Genomic DNA, 21,348 nt, shown 5'->3' on the forward strand with positions numbered 1-21,348 from the left:
TTGGGAATATCCTGTTGGATATCCTATCTAACAGGGATAGGGGTTGGGAAGGCAGGGAGGAGTGCTGGGTCCCTGAGCCCCCACACCCAGGACTGCAAGGGACAGGAACACACAGAGATGGTGCCAGGCACCAAGCAGAGGAAATCTATGAGGAGCAGGGCTTTTATTTGGTCTCAGCTCTCAGCTGACTGCTCCTGGGCCACAGCTGGTTCCTTGGAGCACAATAGCTGCTGCAGGGCCTGGTCACTACTGCTCTGCTTTTGCCACCTCTCAAACACCTGTGGAGTTCCACTCCACATGTCAAAGGGGATTTTTAGATCTCATCTGGAATCCCAGACCTCATGTTACACTGAGCTTCTGAAGAGCAACTGAAGAACACAGATGAAAAATCAGCAAGTTAATAGAAAGCAATATAGCAAATAAGCTTCCAGAAGCTTCTAAACCCAGTATTTTTCAATAGGAAACAGCTGGCCATAAAAATTTCTAAAATTTGTCAGCTCCACTAAAGTTATTTATTTATTCTTTGCCAGCAATAAAACATTTTTTTTTAATATTATAAGAAGAATGTACAGAGGGCCACTTAACATGCAAACAACTTTAAATGCTTTCAGTATTCCTGAAGAAAATCCTTGCATAGGTATGCAAATTTAGAAATAAGGAAACATCCCTCTACCTCAAGAATTTAATCAACTCACGATACTCACACCTGTAAAGGACTCAAATGATCACTGTTTCATACAGGTGCCATCAAAAACTCCCATAATATTTTTGGTGTTTACTTTATAGCTAAGGAACTTGACATTTTTTAAAGATCAACCTCCTCAAAAAAGCCTAATACAATTTACAAATGGACCAAAAGGATCAACTGACATCTGCCTATCCAGCAATTAGAATAATCACATATTTATACAGCAGGCCTGATTCCAGAATAATCATATTATAAACTACAGAAGAACATACTTTACTCACATTTAAAAAGGTTTTTGAAAGTTTTCTCTCAAGAAAACACCCATTTCTTAACCTAAGATTACATGTTTCAGTGCATTGCAAGGCACTCTACCATGAAGCAGGCCTAAAGCAGACCCATATATTCTTCCTTCACATCCTTGACTTAGAAAATTCCATGCAGGCATAGTCTGTATTCCAAAGAGTCTTTTCCCTTAACTATAACCAGGAAAGACACATTTGGCCCAAGATAGTGATGCATACTTTTAAGTTTTCCTTGCCCCTGGGTGGCTTCTAAAAATGTTGAATCTGGAACTTGAGCACTTCCTTTTCTGATGTAATTTGAGAAAACAAGTTTGTAAATAATTGGACTATACCTGCTGTTGATGACATTAACTGCATCTATTAGTGAATCCATACATACGATTACTGTCTTCAGTAACTCTGTAAGCAGCGATGTAGAAAAAGACAAAGATTTTTCAATGCAAGCATCAACTATTCAATAAGATTATGTTTGACTGTGTCCAAACCAACTGTGGAATTTTCCCAGCCTTTTAGATCTTGTTTCATTACAGCCCAGAAAATAAATTAAGCCAAGGGTTTCTCCAAGTAACCCTTCATAAAATTATTGACAAACTCACCAAATAAAAGCTTGTCATGTACATTTTTCAAAGTCAACAGAAGCAAACAGTATTTTAGGTTAAAATTATTTTACAGCTACTCCTGTGAAGCAGATTAATCACAGTTGATTCAATTCAATAGACATTTCATTTTATAACATAGCTGGAGCAGACTCTATAAATGAAAGTTAAAGGAACACCTTGCCCCAATATGTCCAATACTAAATTGAAATAAATATTTCACCTAAAAATCTTTTGAGTTGATTTACTAATATTGAGTCCTAAACCTACACTTCATCTTCCAGAAAAATAGCTCCCTTGAGTATCCACCTACTCCAGTGTGGGCTCTCCCACAGGCTACAGGTCTCTGGCACCTCCAAGCACTGCAGGGGCACAGCTGCCTCTCCATGGTCTGCACCAGGGGCTGCAGGGGAATCTGGAGCACCTCCTTCCCCTCCTTCTGCACTGACCCTGGGATCTGCAGGGCTGCTCCTCTCCCACATTCTCACTCCTCTCTCTGGCTGCACGTTGTCTGACAGAATTCAATGATGGTTTGCCTGATGTTAACCCCAAGTAAAAAAAAAACAGAAAAAAAAAAAAAAAAAAAAAAAAAAAAGTGCAAGTTTTACAAGGGATCTGATTAATACACAACAAGAATAGCAGGAGGTTTTTTCCCCATCTCAGATACATTATCCCGTCACTGATGGGCTGGGCTGTGGCCAGCAGTGGGTCCTCCTTGGAGCCAGCTGATATTGCCTCGATTGGACATGGAGGAAGCTTCCAGCAGCTTCTCACAGAAGCCACCCCTGTAGTCCCCATGCGGATCCCCTGCTACCAAAACCTGGGCACACAAACTGGATGCAGTGTTTAAGAATGATAAGCAGTAACCAATCATTCATTTCCATTAGAATGCAAGAGTTACTTCTGCTTATGTCCTGCAATTATTAATTTTAAAGGACAGAAAGAAAGCACAGAAAAATAGTTGGAGCATCTAAAAAGGTATTAGGAAAAGAATATAAAGCAAAATCTGAAAAGTTACATAGCTGAATTCTTTCAAATATTTCACCAGAAAATAGAGAGTAATTTTTCTTCTGATTGCAATTTCTGTATAAGAAAGAAGCTATTAAAATTATAATAGCTAAAAGGCTTTGTATAAAATATTCTTTTCTATTGCTAGGACCTTATCAACTTCTGTACTCTGGCCTGCTGAATTCTGTTTATTTCTCAGCATTTTAGAGAACTGCCAATGTGATTTCATCAGAATTAAATCAGAATGCTAGGGAAGTTTGAAAAATATTTAAACTTGCAACAATACAGGACCTTATTGAATATTATGAGGCAGAAATAGCCTCAAAAATGAATCTGTTGTCAAAGGTAGGAGATACACAATATGAAGCCCCATTGTATGAAACAGCCAAATACTGTTTTGTACTTGTGTGTCTGTGTTGAGTTCTGTTTCATAACTCATGTATTTAATTTTGCAACCAAAAAAAAAAAAAAAAAAAAATTCTATTTTACATCTGTTCATTTTAGAAAATTAATTGGATTTTGACTTTTTTTTGTCATCTAAATACCACGAAGTAGAAGAGACTGGAAGAATTTACTTCATTTTCCTGAATACCTCATAGTTTTCCCAACCCCATTTCAGCTGAGGGACACAAATCTATGCTTTTGTACATGGTCCAGGAAAAGAGGAACAAGGAGGGAGACAGTGACATCTTCTCCCTCTGCACTTACTGTGGGTACATGGTGACCTCAGAAGTCCAGACCTGATGAGTGTTCTGACCAGCATCTGGTCAAAGTGTCCTCTAAAGCCCACCTATGAAATGGCATGCATTCCTTCTCCATGAAAAGTCAGGTGCATCAGAGGAATGAGGGTCTGGCAGGCACCCAGGCACAAGAGGAGTTAAGGACAGTGACATTAAACCACAGCCCAAGCTTATCCAACCCACCTTAACGAGGCAGTGCTTCCTACATCCATCTCTGTAAATGCAACTTCTGAGCACTTACAGATTACCCACCCTACATAGTCCCTTTACAGCCTTCATTCAGAGGTCCATCTAAGCAAGCCTCACACCTGATAGGAGCTTAGAGCAGATGCCTGTGAAAGCTATCAAGGTAAAACAAGCCTTAGTCCCCAGAAACCTCTGGAGCAGGGGTTCCCTGACCTAGTGACAATGTCTGTGAACTTAATAGCACCAGGTTTAGATTGGATATTAGGAATATTTTCTTCACTGAGAGGGTGTGAAGCACTGGAACGGATGGGGAAATCACCATAGATGTGATGCTTAGGGACATGGTTTAGTGGTAGAGCTTTTGGGGAAAGGGAGAGAAAAGGAAGAGGAAGAGGAAGAGGAAGAGGAAGAGGAAGAGGAAGAGGAAGAGGAAGAGGAAGAGGAAGAGGAAGAGGAAGAGGAAGAGGAAGAGGAAGAGGAAGAGGAAGAGGAAGAGGAAGAGGAAGAGGAAGAGGAAGAGGAAGAGGAAGAGGAAGAGGAAGAGGAAGAGGAAGAGGAAGAGGAAAAGGAAAAGGAAAAGGAAAAGGAAAAGGAAAAGGAAAAGGAAAAGGAAAAGGAAAAGGAAAAGGAAAAGGAAAAGGAAAAGGAAAAGGAAAAGGAAAAGGAAAAGGAAAAGGAAAAGGAAAAGGAAAGGAAAGGAAAGGAAAGGAAAGGAAAGGAAAGGAAAGGAAAGGAAGGAAAGGAAAGGAAAGGAAAGGAAAGGAAAGGAAAGGAAAGGAAAGGAAAGGAAGAAAGGAAAGGAAAGGAAAGGAAAGGAAAGGAAAGGAAAGGAAAGGAAAGGAAAGGAAAGGAAAGGAAAGGAAAGGAAAGGAAAGGAAAGGAAAGGAAAGGAAAGGAAAGGAAAGGAAAGGACCCGAGCACGCCCGGCGCTTTGGCGCCCCCTAGCTGGCGGCCCCAGCCCCGCCGCGTTTGGAATCTTGTGGGATTCAGGCCACGGGCAGCGGAAAGAGACCTAGAAAAACGCTCTCGGTTTTGAATGGTTTTTACAACAAAACCTTACTGGAATCAAAGCGAATCCTGGTCTTTGCTTCTGGAGGCGCTTGGTTTTTTTTTTGGTTTTTTTTTTTTGTTGTTGTTTTTTTGTTTGTTTTTTTGGGTTTTTTTGGTTTTTTGTTTTGTTTTGTTTTTTGTTAGACAGCCTTCTCTGTGAGCTCTTTCCCACAAGAACAAAACCCAAAACTGTTGGATCAGATGAGGCTGGGGAAAAACTGAGGCAATAGAGGGTAACACATGGAAAACAAATGGTTGTAAGCCCCTTGGATACGGGTATTAGCAGCCTTCTGTCTGACTGAGAATTGCACTGGAAATACATACCTGGGTTTGTCTGCTCGTGTGTGATTTCTACACACACACAAGCTAAAAATTGAAATGATGGAGCAAAAAAACTTCTGGCAATTAAAGTATCATTCACTTCTGTACTTGTATTGTATCTTTGTACAATTCTGAATAGTACAGAATTGCACCATTCTGTATAAGAAATATTCATTAGAGCATGTTGTAAAAAAACAACTTCTGGTTGATGAATATAGAACATGTCAGCAAAATCTGTGTCCACTAAAAGCCACAGATGCCCTTCTTTCCTCATTTTAAACTCATTTTACAATGAGCTGCTCATTTTACAATGAAGTGCATCCTTTCTTTATAGGTCAGAACACCTGGCAGATCAATGCCCAGCCTGGAAATGGGTGTGCAGATTTCCAGTACCACTTCTGTAAATAATCTACATTCTCTGCACAGCCATACCAACAGAAACCCCACAAAACACTTCTCCCATGCCAAGGGATTGTCTCTGCTGGCTCCTGGTTTGGCAATGGGACAACACAGGGCATACTTCCGAGGGAGGCATGCAAAAGAAAGTTAAAATCACCAGAAAGGTTTTTTGTGACCAGAATGGTCAAATAACTAAATAGTTTGAGATCACCAAACTGAGATTTACAATTAGAAGACATAACTACTGGAAAAAGAAAACAAAAGAAGTGCAGTTTTGTAGCTTCAGAGATTACATGTCTTTTAATGGCAACTTCTCATAGTTTGAGTATCATTCCTGGAGTAGATGTTAACTGCAGTTAAACCAAGTTACTCTTTATTTGAAACACTCAATTGGTTTCTCTTAATATGCTACACTCTACATGTTACCTTATATTATAGATGAAACAAGACTGTTTGGGAAATAACCAACTGATTACCCGTCCTAAACATATGGCCACACAAATCTTCTGCTATTTTATGATAGCTGGAAACCATCAGCTGCAAATATGAAATGTAGCCCCCTGGAAACAGATAATGTCAATGAAAATTCTCTGTGTTTAATTAGTTGGTTTTTCTCACAGTTTGTTTTTGTTTGTTTTTTGGGGGGTTTTTTGTGTTACTAGGGAGGAAATGGAATGAACCTTTGAAGACAATAGCCATCTATCACATGGAAAATGTTCTCTTGTCATTGCTGTATTTCAGAAATGCACCAGGAAGCTGCCAACTAATCTCTAGCACTCTGATTTTCTAGGCATACCCTACATTTTAAAACAATGCCTGCTTGCAAGAATGATTCTTTAATCCCTAATTATCTTCCCAGGTCCATCTCCTTTAAGATTTGTTGCTGCCAGCTAATCTAGCCAATGCTGGCAATGGGGAGACTAAGCCTCATAATTAAATGTGGTAATATCTGCCAGCACAAGTCTGCAATCTCAATTTGCTACCTTCATTTTTAAGCAGGAATTCTAATTAAGCCAAAAGCAGCCTCAGGGTGTCAGTAGAATATAGCTATATACATCCAAAGCACCTACTTAGACTCCTGCTCACAGGCTCACACCTGGCTGATGATCTGGCCTCAGAACAGAGACCACACCATCAAAGTTTGAGACTTTCATTAAAGCCATTACATATCTCTGAAATTTACCCACTAGCATTCTCCAGTAGGATTCTTGTGCCACAGGCTGAGGACTCTGACATGAGAGCCCTAATACAGTGACAACATCCAGACTAGTAGCCAGAATTAATACTACATACTAATAATAATACTAATGCTACAGATTTGATGCAGGTTCCAGAAACAGTGTACTGACAGTGTTTACATTTTTATTGACATTATTTTACTTTGGTTGACAGAAATTCAAAGAACTCACAATCCTTAGTTTTAAATGTGTTTATACAACTTAAGTTGGTTTTATTCGTTACCATATTATCGTTCACAAAGTGAAAGCCACTAAGAATGAAAAGCATAAGATCAGGCCCATATATCCAAAAATTAAAACTGCAAAGTTGTATGAAAAGCTGTAAGTTTTCTTTGAAAAGAAAGTCCATTTGTAGTCAATTGTGAAAAAGACAATGGTAGAGTCAAAACTGGATCATGAAATACATTGACTGTGAAAATTAAATATAAAATTGGTCATAGTTCTTGAATGTCAACTACCAAACTTACTTGTAAAAAAATTGGGCCCTGATGGTATAAAAAAACTTACTTATACATTGAAACAATTGTTATCTTGCCTGATAAGAAATATAGAAAGAAAAGCTGATTCTAGAAATTTAACTTAAGATGAAGTATTTTTCCAAAACACTATGATGAAAATGGCAGGTGTATGGTTTTTAAAATAAAATTTGCTGAAACTTCTTGCAAATTTAGATATATGGACAGCATATTCAAAAGCACAAAGAGCACATTCAAAAGTCGGCATTACACTTCTTTATATAATATTTTCTGCTGGCTCTGGCTCTGAGATTTTCTAAGAGACAGTTGAATAAAAGCTGACAAACACTCAGCTTAATCCTTTTTCTGAAAACCCAGTTCTTCTTAAGACTTTTTTCAAGCTAGAACACTATAAATGCTGACATTTTGTAATAAAAATGAGTAACTGTACTATAGAAATATTTAATAAAGTTTTAAGACTGAACTGTTTGAGTGAAGATGAAAGGTATTTAAGATTGTAATGATACATCATTCCACATATTTGCAAGGAGAGATATATTTCTATTTTCATATATTAATGGAAATATGGATAATTGGTTCTCCGAATTTTCATTGAAACGGATTTAATTTTGACTGGTTTTTTATTCATTGTCCATGTATCCCAGTGAATCCCAGTTGCAAGGAATCTACCTGTGTAGCGATGAGCACCATTAAGATTTGCAAGGCCACACTTGCTGAACCACCATCCAGTGTTCTCACTGAAGTTACTGCAGCTCTTTACTGGCTGTCCTTTAATAGTGCACATTGGCCTGCATCCATCATTGTCAACATCAAAAGTGCTGAAAGGCATGGAATTTTGGTTATCTTCTCTTCTGTATCCTCTAAATGCATCACCTAAGTACAACAGATAAAACAGAATGATAAAAAAGTTATTTAAGGAAAAATGTTTCTTACTTGATGCACACCTCACAAATTTTTCCTCTGAATTCATTAGAAAAGTAGAATTCTTTAAAAGTTGTTCAAGAGCACCAGTTAATGAGCTGGAAAAGGGCTGAAGATGCAGGGGAAAAAAAAGAATAAAATACTGAGAAATATGGAAGAAGTTGAAATTCAATGAAACGTCTTTGTATTTTTGTTGCTTTTAGCCATGCATGCTGACTATGAAGGTAAAGGCTTCTGCTCTCAACAACAGAGGAGGAGAAAATAAAAGTAAACAAAAAGGGTTGTAACTTCAGATTTTCCAGTAACATGCCCAAAGCCCCAGAGTGAGTCATGAAACAAGATGGAATTGTTAAAACACAAAGGTCAGTTATTACTATCTCTGTTGTCTTACTAAAGAACATACTGAATAGTATTTTTCACAAATACAGAGTAAAACAGCAACATTTTAAGAAAGTAACTATTTCATTGATAATAAAAACCATTCTCCTATAACATGGAAAAAAGCAGTAAGACATGATGCAGTGCTAAGTGTGCAAATCTTTGCACACTTAGTATGTTTCTGCTGTTATGGGAGGTCTGGAATTAATTTGTGTCTATGCATCACTCAGCAACTGTTGCAGACTGTAGGCCAGCTTTGTTCCACTCAGTTTCTTTCTCTGTCCTTTGTACGTGTCTATCTGGGCACTTCTGAATTATCCAAAGCATCAACAGGAAAACTGCCAATAAGATCTGTGATGATATAATAAGCATCTAAATATTTGTTCATAAATAATATCTGCAGAAGTGTTCATTATATACCAGAGAGAAACACATTAGAAATAAAATTTTTGACGTTAATTATTATTGTTTTTAATGCTTTTTTTTTTTTTTTTATTATTAAGAAAGGAAACAGCTACTTTTAAATACTTCAAAGAAGAAAGTTCTTACCAGCATTTCCTGAATAATGACCCAAATGGATCTTAAAAGAACATGTTTCATCCTCTATCCAAAATCCATCATATGATGCATAGGCATGCTTTTCATTTTCTGACTCCAAATCCACATAAAGATTGAAATGAGTGGCTTTTTGATTTACTATGTAAAAAATCTTCCTCAGTCCAAGCCAAAATTCTCCTTAAAGAGAAATACAATATATAGACAAGAAATAGAAACTGCAAAAGAAAAAGTAATTGCTCTTTTTTTTTACTTTCCTTCCTGAACCAAATGTAATAGAAGTTGCATGATAGGCTTATATTACTTTGAAAAACCAATGAAGAAACAGAGTAATCTTCCTATTTCCTTAGGAAATCCTTAAGAATTCCCATGTGTGCATCATCTTTTTTCCTTCTGTGATACTTTTAAGAAAATCATCCAGATTATAGATTTCAAATATTTGTCTGTAATATATCTTAGAAGATGTGCTAAATGTGCTTAGAAGATGTGCTAAAGATCCACTTGCATGAATAGAACTCAGTAGCACTTCTAAGGGCAATACTGAGAAATTATAAATGTTAGCATTCTATGAAATGCAAAAAAAAAAAGCAAATCCTATTCTCAAAATTTAAACCCTGTTCTCGATATTTCCTGTCTCCATAAATCATACTTGTTGCCTCATATGAGCTGCACTTTGTTGTACAGAATAACTGTGTGCTTCCATTGCAATTCCAGATAAACTTCTGAAAAAGTAAATGGGTTTAGGCTTGCAGGATTAAAGGTGGCAATAAAAAATTAGTATCACAGTTGTGTTGGTATAAGCTACTGAAATATTTCCATTGTTCATAACTTTGCAAGCCCCGTGGTGAAATAGTATTCATTTTTCTCTGACTCAAGGAAATATTTTATAAAAGTGGTTGAAACCAACAAAGGCATTATTTTAAAATATGAAAAGAGAGGAAATACCATCTATAAATGATTTCAAGCAGAAAATATAATATTTTAAACACTCCTATGAGACTGCAATAGGTAAAGACTCTAGTAGGGTAATGGTCATTTTTGGGAAGATCACGCAACAGATTCAATGAAAAAAAAATCCTTAAGTAAAAATAAGACTTTTAAGAAACAAGAAATTCATACTACTAAAACTACCATGCAATTTAGTGGAATGTAGCTCACATAAAAGCAGGAGAAATGTGGGATCCAAAGCACTTTAGAGTATTTAAAATTAATACCATTAAGGTCACCAAATCCATCCAGATATTCAGACCATGTTCTCTGAAACTGAACGATTCCATCAGTTCTTTTCTGAACCACAGTCCATCCACCTCCTCGAAAATCCATGTCACACAAAACCTAAAATAGGCATAGACATGACTAAGCATTCTCAAAGCACATTTTTAAAGAACACATTTTAATTAAATAAAGGTGGACTACTCAGAGTTTTGCTAAGTAACATATTTTTCAAATATCTTTAAAAAAAGCTCCAAGAAAATAAAAAAATGAAGCTGCATTATTTTCTTACATGTTCTTGTTGAACTGTTTGATTTGGATATTTCTTCAACCAGTAGAAACTGCCACGTGTAATAGTCTGCTCATAACAGATATAATAAATAAGCTCTGATAAATGTCACTGTAACATTTATAGCATGAAAGGGAAGCAACTTGCAATGTCATATATTAATCAGGCAAAGTATCATTGATACAGGTAGCAACACTGAATAAACTTTTATTTCAGCAAAGCAAAATAGACACAATTTCTTATACGTTCTCCATCACCATTATGCCTTCTTCCTTAGAATACTGTGTTTGTGGGGCCTGGAAATTTAGAGCCTTTAATAAGGGTGAGGAAATGGAAAACAGTGATAGCAATAACCCAGCATATAACAATAATTTGCAGCAGCAAAAACCTCTACACAAGCAGTGGCCCTGATCCAGGGAAGTCCCAATGCGAACATATAACTGCCTGCAACTGAGTGGTACCACTGAATACATAAGATCAACTCTCAAATTTATGAGTCTTTATGAGTCTTTGCTAAAATTTGTGCCCAGCAGTATGTCAAATGGCAGTGGTCCAGCTGCCATCTGCTCTGCTTTGGAATATCGCATTATGTGGCACTTTTTCTTCCCGACATACTTTAGATATGTAATTGACTTTCCTAAGTATATCTGCAGTGCCAAATGTTGATCAGTCTAACTGGGATTATAAAGTCTGGGATTTTAATGTAGGAAGATCATATTGCACATTTATACATTGTAGTACCTAAGATATTCAAAGTAGTTCTAAGGGATAGTATCCATAATTAGTGATTAAAAAAAGGGGCTTATTTTTGTCTCCAAATGTGACTAATATCAGGAGAATTAACCTGGGAAATGCTCATATGTAGCAAGCCAGTAAGCTTCTTGAGTTAACAAAAGTAAATTCAGAACATAATGTTGGCTGTTATAACATTAAGCTGATGAACAAGGGATGGAGTAAAGTAAGAAATTTTTTTGACCTTACAGGAAATGTGCAAAATGAAATATGTTTCAGAAAAGAGAGATTTGCAGTCTTAACCAGCTGATAAAAGTGGAAGCTCAGTGTAAGTCAGTTTAACCCTCAAAAAAGTTTGTGGCAGACTGAGCATTATATGTTGCACCTTCATTGCTGGTAGTAGCCAGGTATTTTTCAGGAAATGAGACTTGCTCCTTAGCAAAAGAAATCAACATCGTAGTCAGAGTCTCTGTGATTTAACAATACCTTCTCAATGAATGACAAGAAATTAACATGACAGAGCTGCAAGTTGATCTAGTAAAACCTAAAGGATCTTGGATCTTCAAGTAAGATACTTTGGGCAATTCTTGAAAAACAAATACTAAATAAATCATAGTAAAGTTCATGTGCATGAAAAAAAAATTGTGACCTTTATTCCCTGGAAAATCACATGCTTGTTTCAGTCACCCTAGGAGGATAGAACTGGAATAACAAGAAATATAGAAGATTCCAAAACGAATATTTAGATGAAAATGCCTAAACCTCATTCAAAATTACCCCATTGCCTCATCCACTGTCTTGAGAAGATGATTGCATGCTTGGCTATTCCCCTGACTATGAGTCAGAAATACTACAAGGAGCCCACTTGGTCCAATACAAATCAGTGGGAGTGTTGATAATTCACAGAAGGAGCAGATATGGTTCTACATGAGAGGCCATCAGCCAGTTAGATACAGCACCAATACATACACCAGATAAATAAAAATATTAGATAGATACTGACAAATACAGCTACAACTGTATAGTTTTCTTAATCCCTTATGGAAATTCTGCAGTTGTAAAGCCTTATAATAGCTAATCTGCTTTACAGGTTGCTCTATGTCTCATATAATGAAAGGTATGAAAGGCATGATTGTGCAGGTACAACCCATTAAATGAGGACACTTCTACTGAATATTACTTCCCTTTCCACCCACAGCATGTATAAGAAGTATATTCTAAAGAACTGTTTAGCTTGTCTGACCAGCTGAGAATATCATTGATCTAAACTTACTGATTGAAAAATATATCAGAAATTGATCATGGTTCATTTTTCCAAAGGTGAAACTGGTTTTAATCACCTCATGAATAAATGCTCAGGCAAAAGCCTATTTGAGAGTAACTTCCCAAGGTGACAGAAACCTATACTACCATTCAAGCTAAATATTCTTATTGCTCCTGGAATTTGGAATTCAATTAGTCCAAGTTAAGCATCAAAATCTATACTCACTTTTGGAAACAAGAGGTATTAAACATGAAAAATAAGATTGTTATCACGTTGTCTAAATAGTTTTTATTTAACTGGTATTTTTATGCATATAATTCTAAACCCACTTCCATTTAGGTTACATTGCATAAAAAGGTACATTATTCCTGCAAAATCTTCATTGATATAAATTGTTTCATGTTGGGTTTGTTTCCTGTGTTTTAGTTTCTTACTATGTTTTTTCTGCCTCTGTATTTTTTCTTATTTTGCTGGTCTGCAGAACATTTAGAACTCTTAGCCTCTAAAGGTGTTTTATAATTTCTTGTTTACATTTTCATGTCTTGATTTTGTTTGTCTATCATTTCTCTTGTACTCCTTTTATGCTTCAACATATGAAAGAATTCATATTAAATAGTTTTCCTTAAAACAACATTCTTTATGGAACACATATTTTAGATATTTTTCTCTGAGAGCTTTTTGGCACTGTCTTTTAAGTTCTGTGCAACATTTACCAGACACTTATGACTACAAACATTCTTCTCATTATTTATTGTTACCTTGTTCTTTTAATCAAATTACTACGATTTTTCTTTTGTATTTCTGGAATCACCTTAGAAATTCTGAAACAGTTGCATTTTTTTGCTATGGTAGAATTTATTCATACTACAAATATGGCTGTTGTGTGAACACTGCAACATGTCTTTGCCTTTCTTCTACATGGAAGGGACTCATTGATGAGTTACAGATATTTTTCCTGAGCTCACTGCATTGTATGGAGAGAATTTTTACATCAAAGGTTGCAGAATCAAATTCATTTTTCATTTTGAGATGCCAACATAAAATTCTGAAAACTTTTCTTAACCAGTTTAAGCTCCTTTTTGTAGCATTTTAAAGGGTTCCACTTGGCTAGAGAAAGAGATTCATCTGCCTTTGTTGCATATAAAGACACACTATAAAGTTAGATATTAAATTTTGCTAGTTATTAGTTGGCTTAAATTCCTCAGTTTTTCTTCAAAAAATAATGACCTCAACCTCTATGGCAAAGTTGAAGGTTTGAAAGTACCATATCTGCCTTTCCACTATGCATAAGGCCTTCCCTAAATAGAACAGCCTGAAATGGAAATAAACACATAAAACAAAATATTCCTTGTGTTTGCAAGGATCTTAATATTCTGATACTGAGGAAATTAACCCCAAATTCTCTTCTTCTGGATGAGAACTATTAATCTGAGCAATTACATAAATTGCAGGCAGTCATAGGAAGCGTGATTGCTGCAGTTTGTTTTAGGGATATATATCCTCGTTTTAGGAATATAAATCCTGAAAACTGGATAAGAAAGCCACAATTTCAGATTCCTCTGTGCCTCAAGACTGGATTGTAATGATACTCAGATGAGTGTTAAGCACCTGTTCCTCAAACCAAGGCACAGCTGCACCCACACTTGGATGACTGCATCAGCAGAGTCCCATCACAGGAGAAGGCAATGTTATACAACAGAATTTCTGAAAATCTAAAAGTCCTATCTTAAAACCAAATGGATCAGTCAATTGCTCTTCAGTTTTCCATCTCTAAAACAGAAAAGAACAGCTCTTCTCCATATTTAAAAGAGGTGCTGGAAAACACCTTGGGTTTTCCTCTTTGGTATTTTTCACTGCATATGGAAACTGACAATGGGCTCTTATGACAGAGATTAAATTTCTTTGTAGAAAATAAGAAACTTGTCAAAAGTATCATAATAGCAGACATGTGCAGATGACTTAATACATTTTTCATTCATCTGTTGAGAAATTGTCATGAAAAACACCTTAAGTCTATTAAAAGCATTCTAAATGCATATTCTCAAGCAATTGTGACTATAATAATAAATATATTACCTCAAAAGGATAATTTGATCCTTCTGGATGGATAATGTACAGGCCACTTGGAGTTTTTGAAACTGAACCAACAGTATCTTTAATATGAGTGCAGTCCAAACCTAGAGACAAAAGGTATTCAAGAAAATTGTATATGTTCATGTTTTTAAAACAAAAGGTTTTAAAAAATACAGATTAGTACCGGAATATTACTTTTCTTGGTGGCATAAACTATTTAAAGTATAATTTTCTTCTCATACAAACTTTAAAATCATGCTTTGTCATGAATATATTCTCTAAACGCCATTCAGCTTCTGAGTAAGTACAAATGACACTCTATAGACAAAGCTCTTTCTAATCTTAATAGATATGATACATACCTATATGAAATTAAAGATGATGTGACTGGGTCAATTTACAGATTATTGTTTTCATTTTATTTATAACACCTGTACTGTGAAAAAGACATATTATCTGAGAAATTAAGTCTTTTTCCTACAGATTTTTGTATTTATACTTGTAAAAGCCTTTTCATCATAAAGTATATGTGAAAAACATTCCATTTGAATAAGGATACTGCACATGCAGAGCATACCTTTTTTCATTGCAAAAGAACGTGCCATTCAGCAGCCTCAGATCACTTACTAGCTGATAATCATATTTGGTATATGACATAAAAATCAGTGTGCTAATAGGATGCCCAGAGCTGTCAGTTGCAAATTATTTTAAACAGTATTTATGATAACACTTTTAAGCAATTTATTAAGTTTACAGAGTTTATATGATAATAACACAGGATAAATGTCAATGTTACAATTGTTTACCTTTATTTTCATTAGCTCCTATTCTAGATACAAAGATAAAAGGAGAAGGTGTCAAGACTACATCTTTAAAATACTTACCATGAGATTGAACTGCTTTATAAGGAAGTGGATCCAGTTGTTTTCTCAAAATTACTGTGTTCAAAAGAACAAGTTTGTTCATGAGTTCATTTACCTGAAAATTTAAATAAAAGATCTTTAATTAAGTTGTAATGAAAAATTTTACTTTCTAAAGATTTTTCTGACTCCTAGTAAACATAATTTGAAGCTAATTTTTGTGCTGTGCAGTAATTTGTACCAATGTGAAATAATGGTCCTCCACTTTCCTGCAATGCATTACACTAAGTTGTGAAACTCCTCATAGAAATGGAACTCACCCCCTACCAGAGGTACAAGGACTGGTGATAACACACTCTAATCCTGTTGGTTTAATGACATTTTAATGGTTTAATGCCCTGATTTTCCTCAGAAAGACAATATCTGCTGTGAGAAATAACAAATGCAAATATTTATAACAAAAATAAAATTACCTGATTAGAAAGGTAATCCAGTGAAGACTGTTGATCATCCATCATGTCCCTTACCAGTTTTTTTGTACTTCTGGCATATTCAGCAAGAGAGTTCTGCAAATTTCCTTCAAAAGAAATATGTTCATCCACTTTGTTTTCATAACTCTAGAAATACTCTTGACTAAATGACAACACACTTATTTATGACATCTAAGTGAATACTGAAGGTGTTTTACCTTACAGCACCTAAAAGTGAAATGAAAGTAATACAGACACCACAGATTAAAGCCAAAGGTGCTAAAAACTTCAGACTTTTTGACTGCAGCAAAGACATATTAAGAAGTGATGGCTCTTCTCATATTTTGAAGAAGAAATCTATCTTATCCTTGGGTGAACTGGGCAACCAGTTAATGGATATCACAGAAATATAAATGCATTTGATAAAAGACATATATATAAGGTTTCTTGTCACCTTACATTTGCTTATTCATTGTACTACTCCTGGTTGTTGCCCTCATGCTAAAAATCAAGATCATCATTATGGCATATAATTAGTAATATATATTTTTAAATCATATGTGAAAACCAAGAATTTACACAATCATTTTTGGAGGCTGATTGCATAATTTGCTGAGTAGTTTGTCAAGGTAGTGAATAGAGAATATTCTGTCTAAGCCTCTATAAAAGGTGAAGTACACATTTATGCCCATATAACTGATTAACTAACTAACTAACTACCTCCCACTTACACCCCCACATCCAGCTATGACATTTCAATGAGGAACAGACATCCTCCTCTTCCTCTCTAATTGAGAGAGATCCTGACATTCAGAGAGGAACAGATCCAGGTGGGCTGTGCAGCTGCTTGGATTTGCCTGTCTTCACCAATAACTATACTTGTCACACCAGCTGCACCCCAAAAACAGGGTACCCCAAATTTTCTGGACAATACACAGTTTGGGCAGCAGGGTCACAGGGCTGTCACGTGTGCTCAAGAAGATTAAAAAGTAAATTTGCACAGCATAGCATAGCAGAGGAGAGGATTGCATAGCATGGCACTGCACAGCTCATCACTCAAAGTATTCTCTGTGAATACATACTGCACATGTAATGTTTGTCCCCTCGTAAAATTTTAGCTTGAGCATCACATGGTACAAGGCATTGTTCTTTTTGATTTGAAATATCTGCAGATTTATTTTTCTCTTCTGCCTGCAGTGGTTCCTCCACAGCTCCAACATTCCTTGTGTCCTGTTGTACCAAACAATGGAGGGGGAAATAAATTGAACATAAAGCACACATAAAATAGCTCAGTCTGTCAAAATGAAGTAGATTGCTTCACAGGACTTCTTTCAACACCTGTTTTTTAAAAGCTTTATCAAGTGATAATTGACAGAGCTGAGACCAAAATTGATTAGATGTTCTCTGCTTAGCCATACCTCACAAGAAAAAAGCAGTGTCACAGGTAAAGAATAAGCTCTTTAAATTTAAAAAATACCACCACCATTTCTGGTGAGGTATTCTACTTGTGAGCAGTCTAAGTGGGAGGTAAGAACTTGCAAATCCTGCATTTTAGGAATCACCATACCCAATAGACATCTCAAATGCTAAGGAACTTATTTTCACTGGAAAGGAGCAGGCTTTTGGATTTACCAGATATTAGTAAAATACTTTTACTCTTGAAAATCCCTAAATTCAGTATTTAAATGCTGATTAGGGGAATACTTGCAAAAGTTTTTAACTTATGCACACAAGCAGTCATGAGAAGATCTGCAGACCAATTCAGCATTTAAAAAAAAAATTAAATGTTCTTATAGGGGGAAAGAGTAAAGGGACAGTATTCATGGGCACACAATTATCTGAAATAGTAACAAAAACAGCATTAGTAAAAGTAGTTACACCTTTTACTGTTATTTTAAAATTATATTTTCATATTTAATAGTTTTGCTTCCATGGTACCATATGATATAAAATAAGGGAATGCCTCTGAATCATCATTAAAATAAATTACTAAAAGTAATTCCCAAAATATGTGTCATTGTCAAAAGACTAAGCAACATATTTTCATGAGTCTTTGTTTGATGATTTCGTAATCTCAGCAAATAATTTGTAGTATGTTCACATATTGTGTTTTCAAATGTAAATAGGATCCTCAGAAATGTCAGGATTTTAATGAAAAATAAAACTTATTTAGACTTGAATACATCTTCAACATGGCTGTTCTTTCCTGTTCCAGTTTTCTCTTTCTGGAATTAGTACTACACTAGCAAGCAGTGAACAGGGTTTTTCCCTGATTTTTTGCTCTGAAAAAGTGAAAGTAAAAACTTTTCACAAAGGAATTTTACAAAAAAAAAGGTTTCCGAATTACTAGTATAATTGCATTTTGTACTTGGAGTACAAAAGAGAAGTAAAAGAAGTACTTGGAGTACAAAAGAGAAGTAAAAGAATATGTTTCTTTAATTTTGAAATAAGTACAAAATAAAGAAAGAAAAATTATGTAAGAGTTATAAACAGATCTCTAGAAACTTATAAATAGAACACTTGAAAGCATGGCTTGTTCCAGGGCTATCATAGCTATTCACCAGATGTTCAATTAAACACTGTTAAGCAAATATTTTTAATCAATATTTATCTTTAGCAAAAGCCAACATGAAACAAGCAATTAAGTCTGATCTCAGCAATTCAAGCAAAAAAAGACTCTGCCAAAAACAATAGTTACTCTGCATTTAAAGTCATGCAGATGAGATTAAAAATATGACATAACAACTGAGCTGTGATACAGGGCATTAGCACAAAAATGTTCTAATATACTGAATTCCTAGAATTTCAATGTAGTTTCTTTTCTCTGTCTGAAAATACATGATTATTTTGTATTTTTATATCTATCTTGAATAAGGTAATCCTTATTTTTAAAACATCTGTCACTTTTCTGCAAAATCACTCAGTTACATTCATTATCTTATCCAAACAAAGAAATAGAAAATCTTACCTTAGGTGGACAAGATTCACCATTATTTATGGCAGTCTCTCCTAAACCAAACAAAAAAATATTAAGACAAATAAATGAAGTTACCCTAAAGTACTGGTTCATCTTTTACTTGAAGAAATGCAAATGTTTTGATGAGTTTCAAATTTCTGTGGAAAGAACTGTACACTATGAAGGCCTGATCTAACTATTTGGGAATGTCTACAGCACAAAGGGCAGCCAACACATCACTCCTTTACTGCCTGGATTTAATAAACCAAATTTCAATTGCACAGTAGATTTCATATATTACTATTTGCATCCTGAGGAAAATTACTACTTATCACCTCTACATGACACATTAAACATATGTATTTTCATTGTGATAAACTCTGATAGATTTTCTTATATGTTATTTTGAGCATTTGTTTGTATTTGACATGAGTGTCCTGTGCTACTTGAAAGAAAAACTAGAATTACTTTATGTTTTCAAATTTTTACCAAGTTTATCATTAAAATTAAGGAGTCTGTGTTGTTGTGGTGGTAATGTACTAGAACAGGCTGTGGAGGCAATTTTGAAATAAGTCATCAAAGTAAAACAGAAAACTGAAAAACCATTATTTTAAATTAGTACTTTGTATTGCATAGAAAATCTTTTACCAGGAGAATAATAGCAGTATTTTGGTCTCACTGGAAGCCCAGCCATTGTAACACTGGTACTGAGACTATCATTCACCACAACGATTATCTCTGAAAAAAGTCAAAGAGAATGGCATGAATAAGAAAAAAATTAAATGTAGTCCACAGAAGCTTAATTAAAACCATGAGGCACAGATTTCACACACTCAATTACACTACATTGCATCTTAAAACTGGATCTGATAGTCTAACCAAAAAAAAGGTCCAACATACTTAGAGAATTTAGACACATTAGAGAATTTAAATTGCTTGTGATCTGGCTGAATAAATGAAATCTCAGCTTCCAATGTACCACTGGGAAATACACTGTCTAAAGGATCTTCAGAATACACTGTGCATTTGAACTTTACACTGGTACAGCAAGACAATATTCCAAATTTGTCTTCATAATGTGGTTTATCTCCACCTCTATCTAAAGCTGGAATACACTGGAAATAGCTTTTGCTTCCGAGATTTGTTGGGAGCAACCAACATTTTTTGGGAGTGTGGACTAATACACTTTTTAATCCAATGTTTTCTTTTAAAATGAGTATCTAAATGGCACTAAGAACCTGTAATTGAGAGTATGTTCAACTGCCTGTGAAATCCTGAACTTGGTTCTCCCATATCTCTCAAAATCAAATTTTTAATTTTTTTCTGAAGTACCACATGGCACATTATAGTTTTCCAGGATGAGACTTACTAGGGTTTAATTAGTGCATCAGTTGATGCTCTCTCAATAAGAAGCAGGTTGAGATCATTAGTTCAGTCTCAGGAAGAAAGTGAAAAGATTTCCATGGCTCTCTGTATATCACATTAAGGGCAAACAGTTTGTGTTCCTCTTTCTATGTACATAAATAGGCAGAGTGACAAATTTCAGATAGGAATGGTTAAAATAGAGCATTAACTTCCCCCATGCAGTTGCCTACACAGCTTGGAGAAAAAATATAGGACATCAGCAGAATAATCCTCCACTGGAACAAGAATGAAAGAAAAATGTGTTTCTACAGCAGCATAGCAATGCTTCAGCCTTCAAATAAGACTTGTAATAAATTAAGAATCTATCCTACAAAATTTTAAGAGATGATCTTTATCCTTCAGTCAAATATCACTGTCCAGCTTGAAGTAAAATTTATGAAACTTCTTTCAAACCAGCTGCCAGAGCAGGACCTTCTATTTTGTAACTACTTAACATCAGGTTTCTTGCTGCCCCAGAATAATCATACACTTCTAAATTACATCACCCTCAACTTGTCACCTTCTTGTCCCATAGTCTGAAAGATGTGAGGTTACTCATGAGGAGAAATTATCCAATAACCATAAAGGGGGACTATGAAGACTTAATAAAAAAGTAAACAAGAGAAAGAGAGAAATATATATGAACACTACATTTAGTTCTGAATCCCAGAAGGTAACTTAAAGTGAAGCTGCCAGTTTAGCTGTATTAGATCAAAATTTTCAGTAAATCTAAGGAAGCTCAGAATCTGCCAGTGGCATGCATTGGCCACAATCTTCAATGTTCCTACATGTGACATGGGCCCAAATTCTGCAGTTTCCCAGCTCTGCCTCAGTTCTCCATCCTGACAAAGCCATCTAGTGCATCCTAAATGAAGCAGCACATTTTATCAGGCAAACTGGGATTTTAGATGTGTGTGTGGCTTGAAAAGCACACAGCAATAAATTGACAACCACTTTTCCCCCTTCTGCGACACAACAGAGCAGATGGTGCAACAAAGTGGTGAATTTGGGGTTGCTTTCCTGAACTAGAGGTGAAAGACTTCCATTTTAGGGTCATTTTCTCAACTGCAGTAACTGAGATATTATAAATATTAAACACATCTGGCAACCTGACCACCACTGATCTTGACCGTAACATGTTAACAGCAACACCCACTTCCCGAACTGTGCTACAAATATGGGGGAAGGGGTCTGTGGAGAGAAGTATTTTATAAATGCAGTGTACTATTT

General features: G+C 35.5%; 1 protein-coding gene across 2 annotated transcripts; it reads right to left on the reverse strand.

Annotated features, from left to right (window-relative positions):
* Positions 1-7,232: 7,232 nt before the first annotated feature.
* On the reverse strand, positions 7,233-19,497 carry ANGPTL5 (angiopoietin like 5). Of its 2 annotated transcripts, XM_079303313.1 has the most exons (9): positions 19,363-19,497; positions 18,727-18,767; positions 16,841-16,988; positions 15,762-15,865; positions 15,313-15,406; positions 14,432-14,532; positions 10,073-10,193; positions 8,853-9,038; positions 7,233-7,877 (listed from the first exon to the last, which is right to left on the reverse strand). In XM_079303313.1, the coding sequence occupies exons 1-9, from the start codon at positions 19,406-19,408 to the stop codon at positions 7,558-7,560; spliced, it is 1,161 nt and encodes a 386-aa protein (XP_079159439.1). In that variant the 5' UTR covers positions 19,409-19,497; the 3' UTR covers positions 7,233-7,557. The 2 variants fall into 2 exon arrangements, with proteins under 2 accessions (XP_079159439.1, XP_079159438.1); XM_079303312.1 differs by lacking the exon at positions 19,363-19,497 and having other exon boundaries at positions 18,727-18,881.
* Between the last annotated feature and the right edge of the window lie 1,851 nt (positions 19,498-21,348).

This window comes from Erithacus rubecula (genome assembly GCF_903797595.1).
Source record: "Erithacus rubecula genome assembly, chromosome: 1".
In the NCBI taxonomy this organism is placed as follows: Eukaryota; Metazoa; Chordata; class Aves; order Passeriformes; family Muscicapidae; genus Erithacus; species Erithacus rubecula.